The 20,207-nt window shown below is 45.3% G+C and overlaps 1 protein-coding gene across 6 annotated transcripts in view; it reads left to right on the top strand.

The window, feature by feature from the left end:
- zeb2b (zinc finger E-box binding homeobox 2b) overlaps positions 1 to 20,207 on the top strand; it is a 66,947-nt gene that overhangs the window by 34,579 nt on the left and 12,161 nt on the right. For 2 of the 6 annotated variants that reach the window (XM_053887387.1, XM_053887415.1), the window contains exons 3-4: positions 14,860 to 15,114; positions 19,527 to 19,595. In XM_053887387.1, the coding sequence (XP_053743362.1) occupies positions 14,860 to 15,114; positions 19,527 to 19,595 (324 nt within the window). The remainder of the gene's footprint in view (positions 1 to 14,859; positions 15,115 to 19,526; positions 19,596 to 20,207) is intronic. The other 4 variants (XM_053887395.1, XM_053887426.1, XM_053887403.1 and 1 more) reach the window with 3 other exon arrangements.

The following is a 20,207-nucleotide window of genomic DNA, read 5'->3' on the forward strand; positions in this document are numbered from 1 at the left end:
AATGTCCAACTGCTTGCCCTCCTGCCCTGACACTGGAGCAGCACATCAAGCCTACGGGCATCACTGTGGTGGGAGCGCAGATGCTCCATGGGCCTCCTCCTCCCCGCTCCTTTCTGCTCCGGCTAGCGTAGGAAGGGAAAACCCAGCAGCGCTCGTAACCGCATGCATGAACACTGTAAGCCTTCGGCCAGGTGGTTGGTGGTGGGGTCTTGCTTTTATTGATTTCGGTTACTTCTCTGACAAACATCCTCCTCTTTGTTTGGCCACCAAGGGCAGCGAGAGGAACGAGCAGCGTGGGGTGCTCTGGATTTGAGAGGGAAAGACGAAACCAACAGCGATTCCTGGCCTCTTACACCTTTGCCTCTTCAGTCTCCTCTCTTAGTTTTCTCTCATGCCACAGGGGAGTTAGTATATTATTATGCATTCTGTTGTATTTTACTGCATTGATTTGGGGTAATTTGGGTGTTCCACAGAGAGCAGTACCTGTGTTTTCCACATTGTGCTTATGCGGAAAAATAGCAAGGCCCTTCTTTAAGCAGGGTCTTTGGAATCCCACTGGGTTTAGTTGGAATCTAGAGAAATACATCACCTGAACAAACTCAAGTAATAACTACTTTTCATAGAGGACCTTGAGCTTCAAGTCACACAAAAGACATCTAATGTGTATTTACAGGTCTAAAGTTCAGTTTATTAGTATTTGATTCCTTTGTGGGCACCGTTTTATTTTTAGGAGCCTGCACTTCATAAAACCCACCAAGGTGTCTGCTCACAGTTCCAGGCCTTCGACGTGTCAGATACACTTTGGTGATGCCAAATCCCTCTATTCATTTTTGTGACACACATATTTTTTATCTTTTGCTCTTTGTGTTGTATGGCCAGACCTGAACTCAAATGAAAACACACACACACACACACATCCAGGATATGGAGATCTCCAGGGCCTGTCGTTTTGCATTTACATTTTAGCCATTTAGCTGATGCTTTGATCCGGAGTGACTTGCATGGAGCCACTGAAGGGACTGAACCTGGATGTTCAGATAGAGAGGACATATAAGATGAGGAGAAGTGAATGCCAGCTAATCTCAGTCTCACATAGTGAAGCCCTTCATGATGCTCTCAGGTTCAAACAGTTGTAATCTAATTGCATCAATAGTTGCATTGCTCACATTCAGAGGATTCAGTCACAGGGTTTCACACCTTTGTCTCAGAAGCAGCACCCAGTCGTACAGTATAAAGTATCCAAGCTCTCATGCACATCCTCCCCCACACACGCAGAAACAGGCCTAGGGCCTACTGTACGGCATTCTTATCATCAACATGCAGACTTAGCATTGTGGCATCATTGAGGCTCCCACTGATCTCTTCTGAGGTCGGACTTCCTCCCCTCTTGCTAAATTGTTGCTAATTTAGCATTGCTAATCGAATGAGATGCTGCTTTTTACGTGAAGTCACAAAATTAATACAGTGTCAGAGGTCCTTTTTACGCCGGCAAAATTGTTCCTCACTCTTTTTTATTTTCAGTTCCGGATGCTCCAGCTATAGCCCTGCCATGTATAATGCCATTAAGTATGTCTAATGCCGTAAGATCACCCGCCCAAGAGACAGTCACTTTACCACCAGCATAAGTGTTGCTGCACCTGGTGAGCTGTCACTTGCAGCTTGTTTCCTTTACTTTTCCCCAAATACCATCAGAGTTCACAGGCAGAAACTTTGTGTTTTCCAGAGACTCGGGCCTCTCTTTTTTCATACTTTCAACTTGGTACACGCTGAGTTTTTAATAAGCATTTTACTTCAGGGTCCGTGCTGTGTTCAGAAATGTTAGGTCTTTTGAAGAAAGATGGACGTAGGACTCCAAAATACTTGATCTGTCTGAGATTGATGAAGCAACTTGCAAAACGGCTACATAGACAGGCCAGCAGTTTGTTTGCTTAAACATGTGTTTCCCTATTCTCCTGTGTGATTATGTGTTCTTGTATTTCTGGACCACAAGGTTCAAGTGGCAGCATACCAGCATCAGGGTGGTTTCTTATGGAATGATCCAACAAAAATATACAGATTCACTTCTATCATTTCCACAAAAAGAGTCATCTCTATTTGAGGTGTGACAAAGTACACTTTCTCTGTATTTTTGAGGCATCTGGAACTTGTGAATTGGACGTCTCGCAGGTGTGGAAATATGCTGGTTTGGTTGTGTAAAGTCTCTGTCTGGGGTTAGAAAGGAGGTCATTCAGTGTTGCCAGCTGTTGTTTGGAGCTCAAGCATCATTTGTGGAGGGGGGTGACAAGTCAAAGCATTGCTGAATGTAATTTCTTGCCTTCCTGACAGCTAGCACGTATAAAGTGGCACTCTCTTTCTGGGTGATTGGGGGGAATTGCTTCTCGGAGTGACAAATGATGAGCTGTTATCTCAGACAGGATTTGATTCTCACGAGCAGCCGTCCGTCCAGTCAGTCGGCCTCTGTGCGCTGAGTCAGGTAACTCAACGGAGGTGTATTCACAAGATATAAAGTCCTCGGCCATAGGACGCTCCCCTCCCTTTCTGTTCTCCTTCATTCTCTTCTGCCAGGACAAAACATAAGCCGCTCTGTCAGGGGAAGATTACGCCTTTTTTTTTTAATTGGAGATGGGCTTCGCTGACAATTGGGTCGCCCAGTGGCTCAGGTGTTGTGGTGTTATTCATCATGGTGGAGTCACAAAAAAATAAACCCACTGGAAAATAGAACAGAGTGAGCTAGGACGCAAATGTGAAGTGTTGCTTCTGAGAAAGCAGCGCTGAAAAAGGTTGGCATGTGTGGATCATGTAGGCCGAAGAGTTTGACACACTAATCCCAAAGGTAGACTTGAAGGCTTTGTCTGTCTAATGGCTCTTTGGCACCTCGGATTCCTGTTGGAAGCCAATTTGTAGTAAAGACATTGAGTCAGACGACGCTGCTCACCACTGGCACACAAAGGCGGAAGGTGTTAAAGCATGATTGGTGGCTCTCAGTGGTGCCATGAACCCTTGGGCACGTCTTAAAAGTGTCGACGCCACTGCTCCTTGGTTTCTTGAAAAGATTGGAGTGCAGATATCCGTTGTTTGAGTCGTCACAACCCGCTATGATGTGAGTAAATAGGTACTCCCCATGTCTGCGAGTCCAGTGGGATCAATTTGGATCAAATGTGATACCGACCTCCTGGTGGAGCAGCTTGCTCTGAAATCCGAGTTCAAGTGGAGAGTCAAGGGTGAGAATGTTTTGGGATCATGTCAAACTTTGGAGTCTTGAACAAGCAATGTGAAAGGCCGTGGCATGTCTGTGAGGTCATGAAAACAACATGAAAACGTCTCTGTCGGACACTGCTTTCTTTACTTGAAACAACAAATAGCTTTGAAATAAACCTAAGGAAGAAAAGCTCTCCCGTGGGGCTCTTCAACTTCCTGTGTAAATCATGTGATAGGTGAGGTATGTGCTTTCTTTTTTCGATGTTGACGTCACGTTTGTTTTGACTCTCCGTTGACCACTGGAAATGCCACCCTTTTTTGGCATTAGGTGTTGAATTCTGCAGGAGTAAACTGCGTACATGGCTTGATCTACTGGGATCACCCTAGCTAAAAATGTATGTTGCAAAGGCACTATGGATAAAATGCGCGCCAACTGGCTCCTGCAATGTTAACTACACTTGAGGGAATTGTCCAACAATAACAACCACCCACCTCGGGTTCTACATGTATCTGTCTCTTCTTCAACCACAGGGGCAATGTTTGGTGGTCCGGCCTTGCTGACCTCGGTTGCTTACAATATATTATTGCTGAGGTGATGATTGCCATAGTTGCGCTGTTCCTGAGGGATTTCACTGCCCCCATGCGCCGTCTGTGGGCGCCCAACTTATTCCCTGTGATTTATGACCTCTCCATCAGAAACATCCCACGAGTCCTGCTCTGGTGCAAACGCAGTGACTTCTGACTAAAATGGATTAGGTGCAGTTATCCACAAATGGATCCTTGACTACCTCTGTCCTGCTCACCTCAGGCTGGTTTGATTGAAAAGGTGGAGTGAGCAGCTCACACCGCTGATCCGTAGCGTCTCAGTTTGCCAGCTGTAATTACCTGTTTTGAATGAGTTAATAACCATAAGAAAGCAGTTTACCGTGGATAAAAGGGACAGTATCTGCTGTTCAAAGCGATGAGAGGATTCTAACCACGCTGGGATGTGTGTGTGTATGTGTGTGGGAGGGGGATACTTTCCCTTCATGAGCTCTCGAAAGGGAAGAAAAAAGTTTCCTTATCAGGTATGTACTTAAAAGGATCCCACTGCTGGAAGCACTCTGTCTTAGGGGGAAGAGGAGAGGAAGATGAAAGGCTTTTGTTAAAAGTGACGCTCAGCCCAGGTTTCCTGTGCCTTGCCTCGACTCCCCTGTCCTTCCCTGCCTGAATGCTCAGCTCTCTTCCTCCTCCTTTTGCCATCTGACTCACGTAGCTGTCTTTGAGGGGGGAAAGTAAACCCTTCTTGCCGCCTGCCAGTGTTAGATTAAATACCGAGATGGCGACAGGAAAAAGGCAGGGAGGGAAAACAAAAAAGTGCCAGACTGACTGCAGCACTGGGGCAAAGGAGAGGAGTTATCAGGTTTGCCACGGAAACTGCCAGTTAGTCAGCAGGATTTGCAATCCAGTATAGTCCAAACATGTGGCCCCAGGTTTCTGATGACATGCTCGACTGTGTCAGGCAGTACAGTGACTATCGCATTCCTCTTCGAACTTATCAGTCACACATGGCCATTCATAGGTGCCAAAAGCCACAGAGACGGTGAGAAGAGAATAGGATGACCTAGTCGAAGAAGACACGCAAAGTACCAATAAACGTTCATGGCTCTATAAAAGTTGGGGTCATGTGTTTGGTGAACTTTGGCACGCACAGCATTGACTGCCTCACATTCCCTTTCATTTCATCTCAACAAAACTGTGGCCCCTGTACAGAGAAAAGCAACATCAAGACGACTCCTGTGAAAAATCGACGACTTGTGAAACAATTCCAAAAGTCAAAAAGATGAGGTCTCTGTGGGGAGTGAAGAAAGTAACAGGAAATAATAATAATGTATACCTTGGCTGAGCTTCTCTATCTCTCCTTTCGCCTCGCTTGCTCTCCGCCTGATGAATCAGTGGCGCTAAGAAAAACAGTAATAGTCTCCATGCAGCGACAGTGCCCTGGCTAGGGAGAGGAAAGAAAACGTGCGGGGCGATGGATCCTGGAAATGAGTCTTGGTAAGCACAATAATGTGTTTAACTTGTAAACCAGCATGGATGACAGATTACGGGCGGCCCAGCAGTGTGCCAAGAAGCCGGCATCTCAGGCATTCACCTTTTGCCTCTACATCTGTCCCGCTAATGGGCTCCACTTTTCCGCCCTGGCGACACCAACCTAAAATCCTCGGGCAAAGCTCCCATTCCTAACACTCATTCTATTTCCCAATTAGACGAGAGGGCATGATTAGTTTATTAGCAGTCGCAAAAAAAAGCTCATGCGAACGTGTTTGCGGATTCTTAGCCGTTAATGAGCAAATTCAAACCCTATTGAATGGACGCTTGTGGGGAAGGAGGGGTATTCGTGTGCGGCTAATAATAGCACCCGAAAGACAAAAGATGGAGGAAATGGCATTATAGGAAGGGGTGGGTGGGTGGGGGGGTTGTAACAATGGGAGCCTACCAGCGCCCTTAATGCCATGCTCTTTCATTTTTTAAAATTGTTTCCCTTTTGGAATTATGTATGCTTGCCATCCTCTCCTTCAGGGTTTGGCAAAGTGTGTATACACAGGCACTTCTTCCACAGCCAGGCTTGCAAACACCAGGGAATAGAGGCAGGTCTTGAAGCGCAGGAGACAGTAGTTCCACCTGTGGGAAATGAACTCCGCCGCAACCCTCTCTTTGTTTTCCCCCCGCCTTGGCAGCCTTAACCGCCTCCTTTACAAGCCAGGTAAATTGTTCATTAGCGCCGAGGTAAGAAGGGGGGTAGGAGAGATTTTTTTTTTTCCTGCTCTCCGAGAAGTGAGAAGAACAAACAAGTCGGAGCATTTGTTCAACGGTGTAATCTACACATCAATTATCCTGCTGAGCTAATTAGCACCTCAGCATACCCCGGGTACCTGAGCGCTGGCACATGCTTGACTCTTTCAAGCCACTGATCAAAAAAAAAGCCGAGGATTGACAGAAACACAGGAGGCAGAACCCAAGGGTAGGAAAGGGGAAAGAAAGCCTCAGATCTAAATTTCCTTTTGACTTACTGTATACGGAGACTAGCGATTGTGCATGCAGCCATTCAGCGCTCAATTATGTAAGCTGCGTATTTGCATATTTCTGAACACATCCACGCAAGGTGACGCTCATCGCCGGTGGTGGGGAAACGTCCTTTAAGTCATCGGCTGATAAAATGTCAGATATTGCCCCCCCCTTTTTTTGTGTGTGCGACTAGGTACGGTTTAATGATTGTTACATTCCAAACCTGAGTGTGGGGTCACGGCTTTTCATATGGTCGTGGCTGCCATTTAAACCCCGCACTGGAGATGTCTTCCTGAGAAGAAAGAGCCCTAGGTGCGCTCATCCCCCACTAACCCACCCCTCCCACTTCCATCCTCTACACACCATGTAATTAAAAGTGCAGTTTTGGCCCACCTACGGCAAGATAAGAAAGACAGGTAGAACATGAAAAAATTAAAATGGCAAGTCGGAAATAAAAGCAACAGAATGCCTCAGTCTGCTCCTGTTTGCTCCCACCCACGTCATGGGCTCTGGGGCCTCGGCTGCCTGTTTGTGCCGTTTACCACGATTGCACAGAAGGTTAAGTTGTGTCATCTCTCACTGCTGTCTTACACCTGGCGTACCTTGCCGCTAGCTCTTACACATGCACACGGAGAGAGGTGTTCAAAACATCAGTTATTCATCAGAAAACTCATGAATAAGGAAAATCGATTCAAGTTCATCCGTGAATTTGGCTCCTGTGTCTGTCTAAAACCTCACGTAAATGAAAAGAAACGCTTCAGTGTTCCTTCATAAAAAAATAATACATGTTTACGATATATTTTTTAATATCATGTTATTACTTTTTAGGACAGTTCAGTGAATTCAAAACTGCCTTGGAGTTGGTGAGTGCAAATACGGCCTTCAGATATTGAGCTCAATATTACGCGCTGTGCCCATGCACCATTCAGTACATAGGTTGGCATATTCCGGCGGCGAGGTTTGGCCTGTCCTGTCTGAGAATCGCCAACAATTCCATGCATTCACTCAAGCCTGTCACCTGCTGGGATGAATGGCTCGCAGCACTGTTTCCTGGTGCCTGTTTGATACCTGGTGTGGATGCTGTCCAGGTGACAAAGGTCTGCTATGTGTGTGTGTGGGGGGGAAGCAGCAGATGTGATTTTTAAACTCATTAAAACGTGAATGAGGCCCCAGGCCACCACTATGACTTCGACCAAAAAGAAATAGAGGGGGGGGGGAAACTGCACCCTGTGTCTTCTCGTCCTCCTGTGGCCCCTCACCTGGACCCTGGTCCCCCCTTGCTCATCCTGTTTGATCTCTCAGGTCCATCTGAGGTCCCCACACACACGCGCGCGCCCCCATTGATCGACCTTTAAACAGCTGTGACTGGCAGAGGTTTATGACAGCGAGCGGTTGCCTCTCTCTTTTTTGTTTTTCATCATCAGTCTGTGCGGAACGTGTAACTGAGCCCATCATTAAAGCACTTTTAGCTCTCAGGTGCTGTTTTGATGAGATAAACTGTGACCCTGTCCTTGCTGAAGAATGCAAAATAACCTTGGTTTAAATCAAACTGCCTGTTTTCACTGGCAAAGGCAACTCCGGTCATCAGTTTTGGGGTCAGAAGGGAACGAGACTTGAAGAGAACTGAATAAACATTTCCTGTCCCGCACTGAACGGGAGTGGAAGTGATCTGTGAATAAATATCGTGAATGGTCCAGAATGAAACCTTCGTACATTGTGGACTTAAAAAAAAAAAAAAAAAAAAAAAAAAAGCTCCTGCTCCTTGATAATTACAGCTCAGGTTCTAAGTACAGTAATCTGGCTCGCAATATGTTACAGAGCTTTCTAATTATTCCCGCAGTCAAGCGTAATAAATTTACAATATCAGATTGGTCCAATACCGTATATAGATTTATTAAAGCTTTTAATCAGTTCTGGCAAAATTAATTTTGCAATGATTGCTTACATTTGAATTTGCATATACTTAGTGTGAGTAATTTATTTTTATAGATTCTTTTTATTATTAAAAGGAGGCACGTGGCTGCTGTCAGGGATGAAGAATAGCAGGTATTTCGGTCTGTGGTCCAGAGAAGAGCATTTCTTTGCAGTTGAGAGTAATGTGGGGACTTCATTTTCACGACATGAATGCAAAAAAACAAGTACGTGTTTTTACAAATGAATAGATTGAGTAGCTCCTTCGCCTGAGAAAATAGCGTTGTTTTAAATCAGCATTGTAACCAGGAAGTTCAAGGCCCATTGTCTGTTTTAAGCAACATCAAAAGGATTTACCTCATATGGAGTCGAATTCTATGGAGGGGTAAAAGAAAAGTAGCTTTAAATGAATTCATGTGTGCTGCGATTTGTTTCCATCTTCAGCCCTGATCAAAGTGGAAGCTTTCCCTTTTGTCCTGTCTGTTTGCCTCGGTTGTAAATACTCACAATGACACAAACCCCACTGAGATGCACACACAAACACACCAAGGATCGCAGATGTAGACTCCTACACATTGACACTCACCCAGCACTTTCAGGGCAGATAAGAGTGATTCATAAACAGATGAACCCAAAGCAGATGTGTTATCATGGTGGCCCTAAGTACTGCACGGCTACAGCAAATCCCCTGTGCTTCTCTACATGTTTTTTGTATCAGAATGTATCAGAAATCTCTTCAGTTGTCAAAAAAAACTGAATATAATCTTGATGGTGTATTCAATTAATAGAGGCAAATTCCCCCGCTCTCTCCCTCAGTGACTCCACGCGCATGTTTCCACCACACTCTATTTATAAAAACGCAATTTCAACATGTGTGTGTATTTATTTTTATCGCTGCATGTCACTGCCTGACATGTAGGTGTTTTTGTGTAGGCCAGGGTGTGGACACCAGGCCACAGTGTCCCTTTGAGACCAGGCATGAGGAGGAGTGGAAAGCAAGAGGAGAGGTGGAAGAGAAAGAGAAACGATTAAGATAACCGTCTCTGCTTTTGGCACACAGACAGACAGACGCACACACACACACACTTATCACTATCAGAAACACATTATTATTGGAGAGCTGACCACTGGAGAACCCTGGCGAGCACCTTGCGATGGGATATTTTCCTCTTCCCTCCCCTGGGACGTGCTCCTGAATTAAATGATCCTCTTAAAGGTAACATGAACCCGAAACCCCGACGTAAGAGTTGAAATGGTTTTTCAGCGCAGCAATTACATTGAGGATGGACTGGGTGAAAAAGACAACATCTTGATATTGGCGCTTACAGTAACACCATCTGTTTTTAGGAGTGTTGGAGCTTCCACTCCCTTGATCTTGAAAATTCAATGATCGTTTTCGTATCTGTATCTTCTTGGATCGACGTCTATTAGAAGACTGCCAAAAGTTGTTGAGATGTGTCAGCTATTCTCATGATAATACAGACAAACTAAGTGAGGAAGTGGACCTAAATGATCACATTCATTTAGAATATAGAAGCATGACAACCCATTGAAATGAAGCATAAAGTGTAGAACTGGATTTGAGCTGCAGGGGAGACTTGCAAATGTCACGCTTTAGTGTTTGAGGTCCAGCGCTTTTGCTTCAATGGTCGCAAAACTGGAATCGCTTCACCTAGCAAACACTTTCTCTTTTCCTCTCTGTGTGTATTTGGTTAGTTAAAGTAATTACAGGCCAATAACTGACAGCAAAAACCAGGCAGGAGAAAGTAGAAGGGGGCTGTTTTTCCTCAGCAGCCTCACTGCCGAACATCTGCTGAGAGATTTGCATATTAATTAACCCATATTAACTCTAATTATTCTGGGAAATTATCAAATAAATTAAATTTTCTAATTTTAACCGTTTTTTTCCGCCTTTTTGCCGCTGCTCGACGGGTGTCAGGGAAACATGGGGAGGCGATGAGACGCTCACCTGAGCCAGGATGAGAAGCCTAAACATCAGCTCTGTCTTTTTGCTCACCTCCCCCCCTCTGCCTAACCTTCCCCTTCTCTTTTCTCCCTCCTACTCTTCTGGCCTGGGAGTCCTGAGGGCAGCCAGGGGAAGCTTTTGTGCCTCTTTTTTTATTCTTCTCCTTGTGTGACGAGAAGGGGGAGAGGGGTTTATGCCGAACATTTGTTGGAGGCAGGAACATGTGTGAACCGGGGGAGGAGGCGGAGGGGGGCACAGATGGTGAGTCCATGCAGGACCGGCAAAGGTGGGACCTCTGAGCTGTTGAGCAAACCTCTTTGCTCTCCCTACCTTCCTTTCTCTCCGCAGCCTGTTGCTCGGGCCTCCTCTGCAAATAAATGGGACTTTAATTGAATTAGAGTCAGTGCTGCCGCCCGCCAACGAAACCCAGCAGCGACTTGACTGGTCCATCGAATCACCCAGCCCTGCTCACACATCCTAACCTTTCATTTGGAGATGATGTGACACTGAACAGCCTGGCATGAAGACACCTCAATATGATAACCGCAAACTCACATCTGCACCAAAACGCTATCTCTATTGTTTCTCCGTGAAAATCTCATACATTGGGAACATTTAAAAGCCATTGTGCGGAATAAGCTGCCTGAATGTGCCAGCCAACAAGACCTTTAAACACATTTTATAACACGACTGATTTGTTTGTCCAGAAACTCCGGATAAGGTTTGGATTGCATCTAACTTTCACTTGTCTTTAACAACACAGACAGACATGCACACTCTCCCAGGTTGCGTTTACACATCGCTGAGTTTTCACCATTCACCGACCCCCTCCCGCTCCTCCTCCTCCTCAGCTGGTCCTCACCCCTCGCTCTCCTTTTCTCTTTCAGAGCTTTTGTTTGCCCTCTGCCATCGTCCTTTTACCGACTTGGCCCTGATTCGGCCCTTGTGCTGGATCACACTATTATACAGAGACAAGACGGCACAAACTATCCAAACATGGCTGTCTTTGTTTTGTCTACTGCAATCCTGACATTCTTCTGAGTGTGTATATATATATATATATATATATATATATATATATATATATATATATTCACCTTCTTTAGTGCTTAATATTTTTGGAAAGTTAACGATATTGGAGAACTGCCCAGTAGCTCCTTCAGACAAGAGTAAGACTCACCCGAGGAAGTGCTTAAACTGTTGCAGACAGGAACAATGGCAGACAAAAGGTCATGATGAGAATCCACTACTGCAGCCTGTAGCCACAAGGCAGCGACCTCGCTTCCACCTTAATGCTCCCTCCTCACACACACACTCGCACAGCGCTCACAGCCATCCAGGTGATCCGTTTAGCACACATTCATGAGACAGGGAGCGAGCGTGAGCAGTTATCGTCCAATAGGGAGTGTGTCCTGGCTCATTATCGGCGTAGGAGGCCGAGCGTGTCACCTGGAGCTAAGCCCCGACACTTGGCTAAAAAGTCAGTCGAGGTTAGCGCGAGAGCATCGACGTGGGTGTTAGTCATTTCCCCTGCAGCGCTCACCTCTACCGTCAGCCGGCTGCACAGCGAGAGAGAGCTCGTACGGAAACTTGGTCATGATGGGCGTTTAGCGGACCCTCCTGGGCACACACGTTAAATCGCTCTACCTGTGTGGGTTCTGAATTGTTCTCTGTAGCGATGCACAGTATGATTTCCTCTTCGCTTTGTTAAAAAGTAACCTAACCATATCTATTACTCATATAATGTGATCTGACTCGGAGTGGATTTTCATGTTACCAGGCAGAGACAATGTAATTCTTATGAACAACACGTTTGCTCAGTAAGGTCATTCAAAAAAAAAGTCCCGCACAGATGCATGGCTTGACATCAAAGCGACAACTCCAGAGCTGTGTGTTCCTTAAAGTTTGCTCTTTGAGTGCAGCATGTGGTCCGACAACTGTCGTCAATAGTGCACACCAAGTGGGTTATGTGTGGATTTTATGCAGGAGTCAATTATGGCAGCGACATTTTTGATCATGGCAGCCATTCATTTACTGTCAGACCAGATGCGTCGTAAACACAATAATTTCGGATTCCCAGCGCTAAATTAATTCCACAGCGTTGAAATATGGCCGTGCCGATGTTGTTGAGTTTTCATCTTTATTTATCTTCATCACAGAAATGATGAGCTTTTAATAAGACACTCTCTCGGGCTGTCACTGCTGATCCTTCTCACCGTCCTAATCGATACAGAATATTCCTCTGTACTTTCCGTGAGTGACAGAATAATGTGGCTTTGTGAAAGGGTTATGTCAAAAAGTCAGAACCTGATATTAATCAAGTCTTGCCTCCATGTGTCGTTTTAATTATCTGCAAACGCTTTATTTACCTAGGACACCGCTTGAAAGGAAGAGAAATATCAAACAGGTAAAAAAAAAAAAAGCCGTAATTGCTTTTGTCAAGGGTGACACTTAAGGTGCGACAAGTAGACAAGTGGCTTTCGAAGAAATAAACATTATCTTTTCTTTCTCTTCCTCACAAAAGGCTGATTAAGAGAGAGGTTTGAGGGGGACGAAATAACTGCCTGTGAAATATTCCGAGGTTAGAATTACTTTGTTACGTGACACAATACCAATAGCTGCTTGGTGCTCAGCGAGGGAGAGGCTCTTGTCAGCGGTGGCACCTAAACAATAGCGGCTTTCTCGCTAGCGCGTTTGACTTGACAAGCGCCCCGATGTCAATTTCGCTTTTTGGAGGTATATGTTGAATGCGCAAGAAGACAGCTGATGTTCGGAGAAGATTGCGTCTACTGTAATTTCTCGACAGTTGAACGCCCACTTTCTTAAATGTGCGCAGAAACTTCTGGGAAGATGTCAGGAGATTAGAATGAAGCAGCAAGGGACAGAAAACTGTCACAATGACAGACCTTCATGGGAGATTTTACACTTTCATCCCTGTGCTGGAACTCATTGCATATGTGGGAAGTCAGGACGGTGTGTGTTGCCGCCTTGAGAGGGAAACAAAAAGAAGCGCCCTCGCCTCTTTTATTGAGGTAGAATAGCCCCTTTAGAACCTGTCCAGCCTGAGATAATTTCATTCAGCTGCCCTCTGCTCCACCGTCATTGAGTCGGCACGCAGAGATCAGGTTCATAGCGACGCGTTGATATCTTCCCAAGCCTCCTGCTCTTTTGTTGCCGCCGTCTTTTTAGGCCTGCTTTTCCCCCTGTAAGTTTGGCGACAGATATCTTGTTGGGCATTGTTGATGAAGAAACCATTGTTGACAGATTTCTAACGCTAGAGCGAAAACGACGAGTGGATAAATGCACGAGAGGACAATGACCTTTCTCTTTCTTTGGAACATTTCAAAGCCTAATATCAATTGAACCAAGGTAGATGTGGACCACCCAGAAATTCCTGACGTCCCTCCGCTTGCAGGTCCCCAGCCTCTGTTGCCTTTTTGTCATCTCCGTGGAGCATTACTGAGTCTGAACTTGCCTAAACCCTTGTGATCACACCTCTTGAAAAGGTTTTGTTTCCTCCGCCGATTGGTATTCGAAGCAGGTCAGCACACTGCCACCCTCCCCACCCACCCAACTGCCTCCCCCCCTACCTCCCCTCCCACGTCTGAAAGCCCTGTTTTCATTTTAATTTGCACCTGTTGTGCAGTTGTTCACTATGGGCAAGTGCAGACCGGTCAATCATACAGAGACGTGTTAGGAGGGGATGTGGGGAGATTTATCTTTTGATATGTAGAGCGTCTTCAAAAATGCCCAGCCTGAACTTTGTCTTGTTCTTTCTGGGAGAGTTCAAGAGGCAGCGACACACTTGGGTCTAAGATTACCATAATCAGATTGGTGGTTCTCCAGCTGTGCCTTCCATTAGACACCAAATAGTTCATTTGACTCCACCTTCTCCTCTCTGGATTGAAAACCAGGAACAGGCTGCCAACAAGGTGTGTCATGCTTTTGGCCATCGGGCGTTGCGCTTGCACTTCCCTCTCAAAGTCTTCGCTCTGTTTGGCCATGATGTGAGCTGGATACGCGCAGAGAATCTGTCGAAAGCTGTGACTGATTTGCAGGAGAGCCACCTTTGATTGAGTTCACCGCCCTTATTTACGAGCCAGCTATATTTAGAGAATTAGGCTCGCACCTCCGGGCCGCGTTGTGTCATCGACTTCATGTGTTCGGAATTGTACGTGAAAACGCCTCGACTTCTCAGCGCTTCATGCGTGGAACGCTCCAAATTGCAACATGCTCAACCTTTTTTTCTTTCCCCTGTTTGCGGCAGTGACATTTGTTAAATCGCACATGCGATGCAGAACATCTCAAACGTGACAGCAATGCTCCGGCGCAGAGCCGTCTTGAAAGGTGCAGCTCGTTGGTATCCGTGGCATGTAAGCGGGACCGAAAATTAGTGGCTATTTTGGAACGCATCTCCTCGACAGCTGTCTGCCCACCGCTGTGGTTCAGTCACAAATTCCAGTCGTGGATGCTGTAATTGGGGTGTAACGCACAGAAAACGAAAATGTATCCACGCCCTGGGCTGAGCAGTGATGTGGCATGACCTTTTAATCTGCGAATCTACTTTAATTTTCTAAACAAGTCGAAATCTCTTTGGAATATAATGTCATTGAGAGTTTAATCGCTACGATGCACACGCACACGAACACAAGTAATGTGTAATGAAGGGGATTTTAATCCCCGCAGTCACAAACTAAATATAAAATGTACTCATGACATTTCTTTTTTGTGTCTCACAGCTCTGAACTATGAGAACGTTGTGGAGACCGGCTCGGAAACAGAGGAGGAAGATAAGCTGCAAGTGTCCGAGGAGGACCCCCTGATCAACGGCACCGGCAGCCCGGCTAGCCTCACAAACCCGGAGGCCTCCCCGCGAAATGAAAGCCACGGTTTGCTGACCAAGGATGAGGAGGACGACGAGATGAGGGATAGTGGCGTTGAGCACATCTGGCCGGACAACGACATGCTGAGTGCCTCGGTGGATGGTACTGGTGAGTTCACTTGGATACGGGTTCTCACCGTCAAATTGGGTGCAGATGTGAGGAGTTTTGCGTGTGCTGTCAATCAAAACTCTGCGACTTTCCGATACTTTATCGCAAGTGTGTGCACATCCTGCCAACTGTGGTTTCATCTTATGCACCCATCTGGTGCCAAAGTCGATTCAAACAAACCCCAAGTGGAGATCGGCAAACACTGCTTGAGCCAGGTCTGACGGCAGAGAGCTGGGGATACGGACACGAAAAACTGTTTCACTTTAAAATTGTTTAGCTTCAACTTTGATTGAGTCTTACCCCGAGACAAACAAAGACTATCTGAAACTCATCGTCCTGTGAAAAATAAATAAATGGATGAAACTTTTGTTTCTAAACAAACTGCACCGGCACTCTGGCACTGCAGCCACGTCTTCCTGGTGCCTTTGCTCCACCCTCACAAGCCGGTTAGCCCCAGGCAGGTGATACCTTCCGAAAGTTATCGTCTTTTGCGGGGCAACTCTGGTCGCAGGGGCCCCGGTCACGGATGCTTGAAAGATAAATACTTTTAATTAGGGGGCAGGGCATAATCATTAAAGAAAGCCAGACTGCTGCTGCAAAGAGTCATTAACAATCTTAAATGAAATTTTTATTTTTATGATAGCCATTTACATGTATAATAAGAGTCAATGGTTCTTGCAGGCATGTGACAGGAACAGAGTGTGGCGAGAAGTCATGTAAGACAGAGCCATTTAAATGAGCCGCGCTATTCATTTCTGCTAATGAACTAAAGCGCGGAACATTCCGCCGTCTTAAATTTTAATATGATGGGGAGGGGTGGAGAAACGGCACATTTATTTTAAAAAAGGATATCAACATATCTCCTAAATAACCCTTGATATTGGCTCCTTAAGCGGCTGGAAAAGACAGACAGTTGGGTAAATAAATCAAGATAAAGGATAAACAAGCCGTCTTGCATACGGTAATTGTTTATTTGATAAAGACCCGCGGTGCCATAATGTCTGTAATTTAACTATGTTGCAATTCCCAGATAATATGCTTCTGCTGTGATAAAGTGTCTGACATATTTCGGAGAGCAAGTCAAGTTCATTAAAGCTTTCGGGAGTCTCTTTCCCAATCTTGTGGGTGCTTTCTTCCCAGCCTGTTTTTTTTTGCATTGGCGGTGCCTAAGTGTCTACAGTGATACCTCAGCACATAACTTAGCCCTGAGATAAGTTAGCAACCCCTCCTCCTTACGATTCCAACTGATCCGCGTCTTCCCATCTAATGCGCAGATTTTAGGAGTGAATGCTGAAAAACGGCACGAGTGCGGAAATATGAAACCAAGGAGTCAAATCAGTGCAGTTTAAAAAAATGTCAGCTTGTCAGAAAAGAAGCGAAGAAGGTTTATCATGGAGCCGGGGCACAATCGGAGTCTTGTGTCTGCCGCTGTCCTTGACATTCCTTCATCCCACAAGCAGGCTGGACAAGATGTGCTGAGATGCGTGACATCATTATCACTGACAGACATTTTCAAATAAATCACCTGCTCTTGTCTGCCTTTCTTTTCAAGTCTCCTCCGGGGCGTCAGAGGGATTCACACTTTAAATCTTGTTTTCATTTCAAAATCGTTGCCTTCTGTCTTTAATAAAACAGAGGTTTGTGTTTTTGCTGCAGTTTTTGTGCCATTAAACACGTACTGCTTCCAGTAGTTCCAATTTTTTTTTTTTTTTTTTTTCGAAATAATTACAGTGTTTCAAAAGCATGTCAGCGCTGCCAAAAAACCTTAAAGACACTCCATTTCTTGGCTGTAAAATGCTCAATTTGAAATGATGGAACACAAATCTCAGCTAAAAATACCAGATTCCGCGTTGTGTGTTGCTTAGAAACATTAGCTCACGGAGAAATGAGGCAGAAAGGAGAACTTAAAAGTAACTGCGGCCGTGGTGACCCACCATAAAAATAGGAATGTTTTCAAAACAAACAGCCTCAGCGACACTATGAAAATAGGTGGAATATGGCCAGGCCAAGGTATTCGGGACTCCTCCTGGGTCCAGACTGTGAAACCTCAACATCAGTCTTCTCTGAGGTGTGTACCTAACCGCCCCAGGTCTCCTGATTTACTGCTTACATAACAGTCTTCACCAGCATTTAGTGGACGACCATGCAAAATGCTTTAACCACACGCACGTTTAAGCACCCACTAAATCATACGTATATGTGTAATTTCAGCTTGAATTTGTCACTGCTGTTTTCTGATTCCTTGTGGCTATTTATCGAATGCATAGGTATGATGTTCATTTTTATTTGTTAGATGCTGTTCAGATGTTCAGAAACGGTGCAATAGTTACAAACTTTGGTGATAAATTCAAAAACGTTGTTGTCACTTTCTTAAATGCTTTAGTATATTGGCAGAATTTTGAGCAGAACATGTTCAGAGTCTGTGAAAGAGGAAGCGGCATCGAGTGCCAATTTGTCCCAGTTTACTGCAGCTCAGAACTGGCATGTTGGAATTTCGTCTTGTGTGAGACAGAGGCCACCAGAGATAGTTGCATGTAGTATTAGTCGACCGCCTACTGGAAGAAGCCCACCCTCCCTTTAGAACGCAGATAACAAAAGTTGTCCAAGGTAAATAGCAAAGAGTCGAGGGCTAGTAAATCCCACTGGTCATCCCCTTGCGTCAGACCCAGAGTATGCAGCTAAATTTGATTACACAAAGCAAACACTGTGCCTGCGAGGACACACACACACACACACGAGTTCCGACAGCACTCATACACACAGTAATCTGATACTTGTGGGGATTTTTTAAATTGCTTATGTTTTTTTCAAAGATTAATTTATGTCATTTAAACCCCATTTATTTTCTCATGCTCTCCTCTGTGGTATTTGATGATGTTTGGCAGTAAAAAAAAAAAAAAAAAGTGTGGAAGGGAAAGTATAACTGAGTCAGTATCCTCTGGCACCACAAATACTAGATCTTCAAACCTAAATCTGCTAGCCTCTACAATGATTTAGCCCATTGTTCTCAAGTAAAAATAAGAAATTCTCGTTGCTTCTGGCTTTTGTATGCAGTAATGTAAGCAGGAAAACAGTATTATCCACTGTACACCCACCACCTTTCCTGTAACATCTCAACAAGATGCATCCTGGTGTAATAGCCGAAGGACAGTCGCATATATCCGACCCCGCTGCGAAGTACAAAAATCGCCACAATGCAGCACTTGTGAAGAGAAGCAGAGCGAGACCAGATGCAAGAGAAGCACACAATGCATGTTTTCTCTTCTTCTTAAAAAAACAAGAAATAAAGACTCCATGTTCTTAGAATCACCTTGATTTCATTTTACGAGAAGAAGTGGGGACTGGTGCGCGTCCTCCTTTTGACCTTGGTGGGATGACTCAGTGAAGGGTTTGTTTATGATCCTGTCAATCTGCTGTTTATTTACAGCGTACTCACCTGTGCCAGCGCGATATCAGTCCGTCTCTGTTGCCATTACGCTGATTGGCAGTGAGACTCAGCTCAGTTTGAACTCTGAGTCCGGTTCAGTGGCACTTCACACATAGTGAAGGCTGTTGTCTGAGGCAATTCTGTGTTTAAACTTATAAAACGTGGCTGCATACTGGCGTATCGGCCGATGATGTGCCACATTATAACATCGGAAAATCTGTTTTGAAGATATAGATTTGACTTTTTGGTATATATAGTCGAAGAATAGGCCCCCGGGGAGCCGAAGGGGTTTCCACGAACATCACTCTTTCCTATGTATGTCTGCAGCGCTTTTGCTTAAAATAATAACAATCCAGATCTTCAGTTTTCTTCACAAGAACCAGTCTTGCTCCACCCACATGAGGTTTACCTCGGCCAATGAGGTTATTTCTGCCTCAAGAGCGGCTGAGAAACATTTGTGCAACTAAGACTCTTAATTTGTGGCGAGGGCTGTATTCTTTTTAGCAAGGCGCTTGCTTCCCCTGCCAGGGTTTTGTGGGGAAGCAAGTTCTCGGAGCGGTGCGGGATGAAAGCATCCACCAAAATGCCATACGATAAAACAAGAGTGATCCTGCATGCAGGGGATTGCGGCGGCGTCACAGCCTGCGAGTAATAAGCTCTGGCTGCGTGTCGACTGGAGCTCTGTGATTGCTCAGGTGGATGTTCTATTTAATCGCAGTGTTTGGCAAATGAAGCCTTCTTTACCCCTCGTTGTCATGTTAAAGGTAAATAAGTCACTGCCTGTCTGGAATGATAGGATTCATTAAGCGTGCCGAACAAAGCTGGGGTGGCTGTGAAGCACAGCAGTGCCTTCATTGCTTTCTCCATACCTTCTTCTTAAAGGCCTCATTGTCTGCATGTGTTGGTTTGCATGGTGCATAGATGTACTCACCACCCTCTGTTCCCCCGTCCTCCTCCCCTTCTCCCCCCCTCTGTCTCTGTGCAGATGAAATGAAGGATGATTTTGACACCCTTGGGCCTGATGCTTCTTTGCAGTCAGTCAGAAACGGTACAGGTGAGTTCGCTCAACGAAACTGATCATTTGGAATTGGTCATTTCATAGTAACTACACATTCATATTTCAAGACTGCAAATTGTAGTGTGGCATATTTAATAATATAATCCAATAGCCTTTTAAGTCCTCTTTATGTATCAAGTTTGAGACTGTTAACTGTATGCAAGGGGTCTTCAACATAGTCCTCAAAGAATTGGCTGCAGGTTTTGTCCCACTCATTCAAGACCACTTGAGTTGAAACAGTCAGCTGTCTAAAGACTGTAAGCAGTTTGGTGCTACTTCAGTTGACACTGTGGTTTGAACAAAAACCTGCACCACCTTTGCACAACATTTTGCCCACCCCTGCGCTAGAGGAGCCAATCCAAATGGTCTGTGCAACTGTCTTTTTAAAGGAAAAGGTATGAAGTTCTGAACCGGAATCTCATGCACAATACGGGGTTGAGCAACCCGACAAAAATCCTGTTTCATTCGATGAACCTTATGCATGCATGAGTCAAATCTTACTGGTCCTGGTGGATCCGAGCCCTACCTGCCACACTCTATTAGAGTGCCAAAGCAGACTGAGAACCATGCACCCTCCCTTTCATGATATCATCCTGACCACCACGACTA

The sequence above is a fragment of the Synchiropus splendidus genome, chromosome 1 (genome assembly GCF_027744825.2).
Source record: "Synchiropus splendidus isolate RoL2022-P1 chromosome 1, RoL_Sspl_1.0, whole genome shotgun sequence".
Lineage (NCBI taxonomy): Eukaryota > Metazoa > Chordata > Actinopteri > Syngnathiformes > Callionymidae > Synchiropus > Synchiropus splendidus.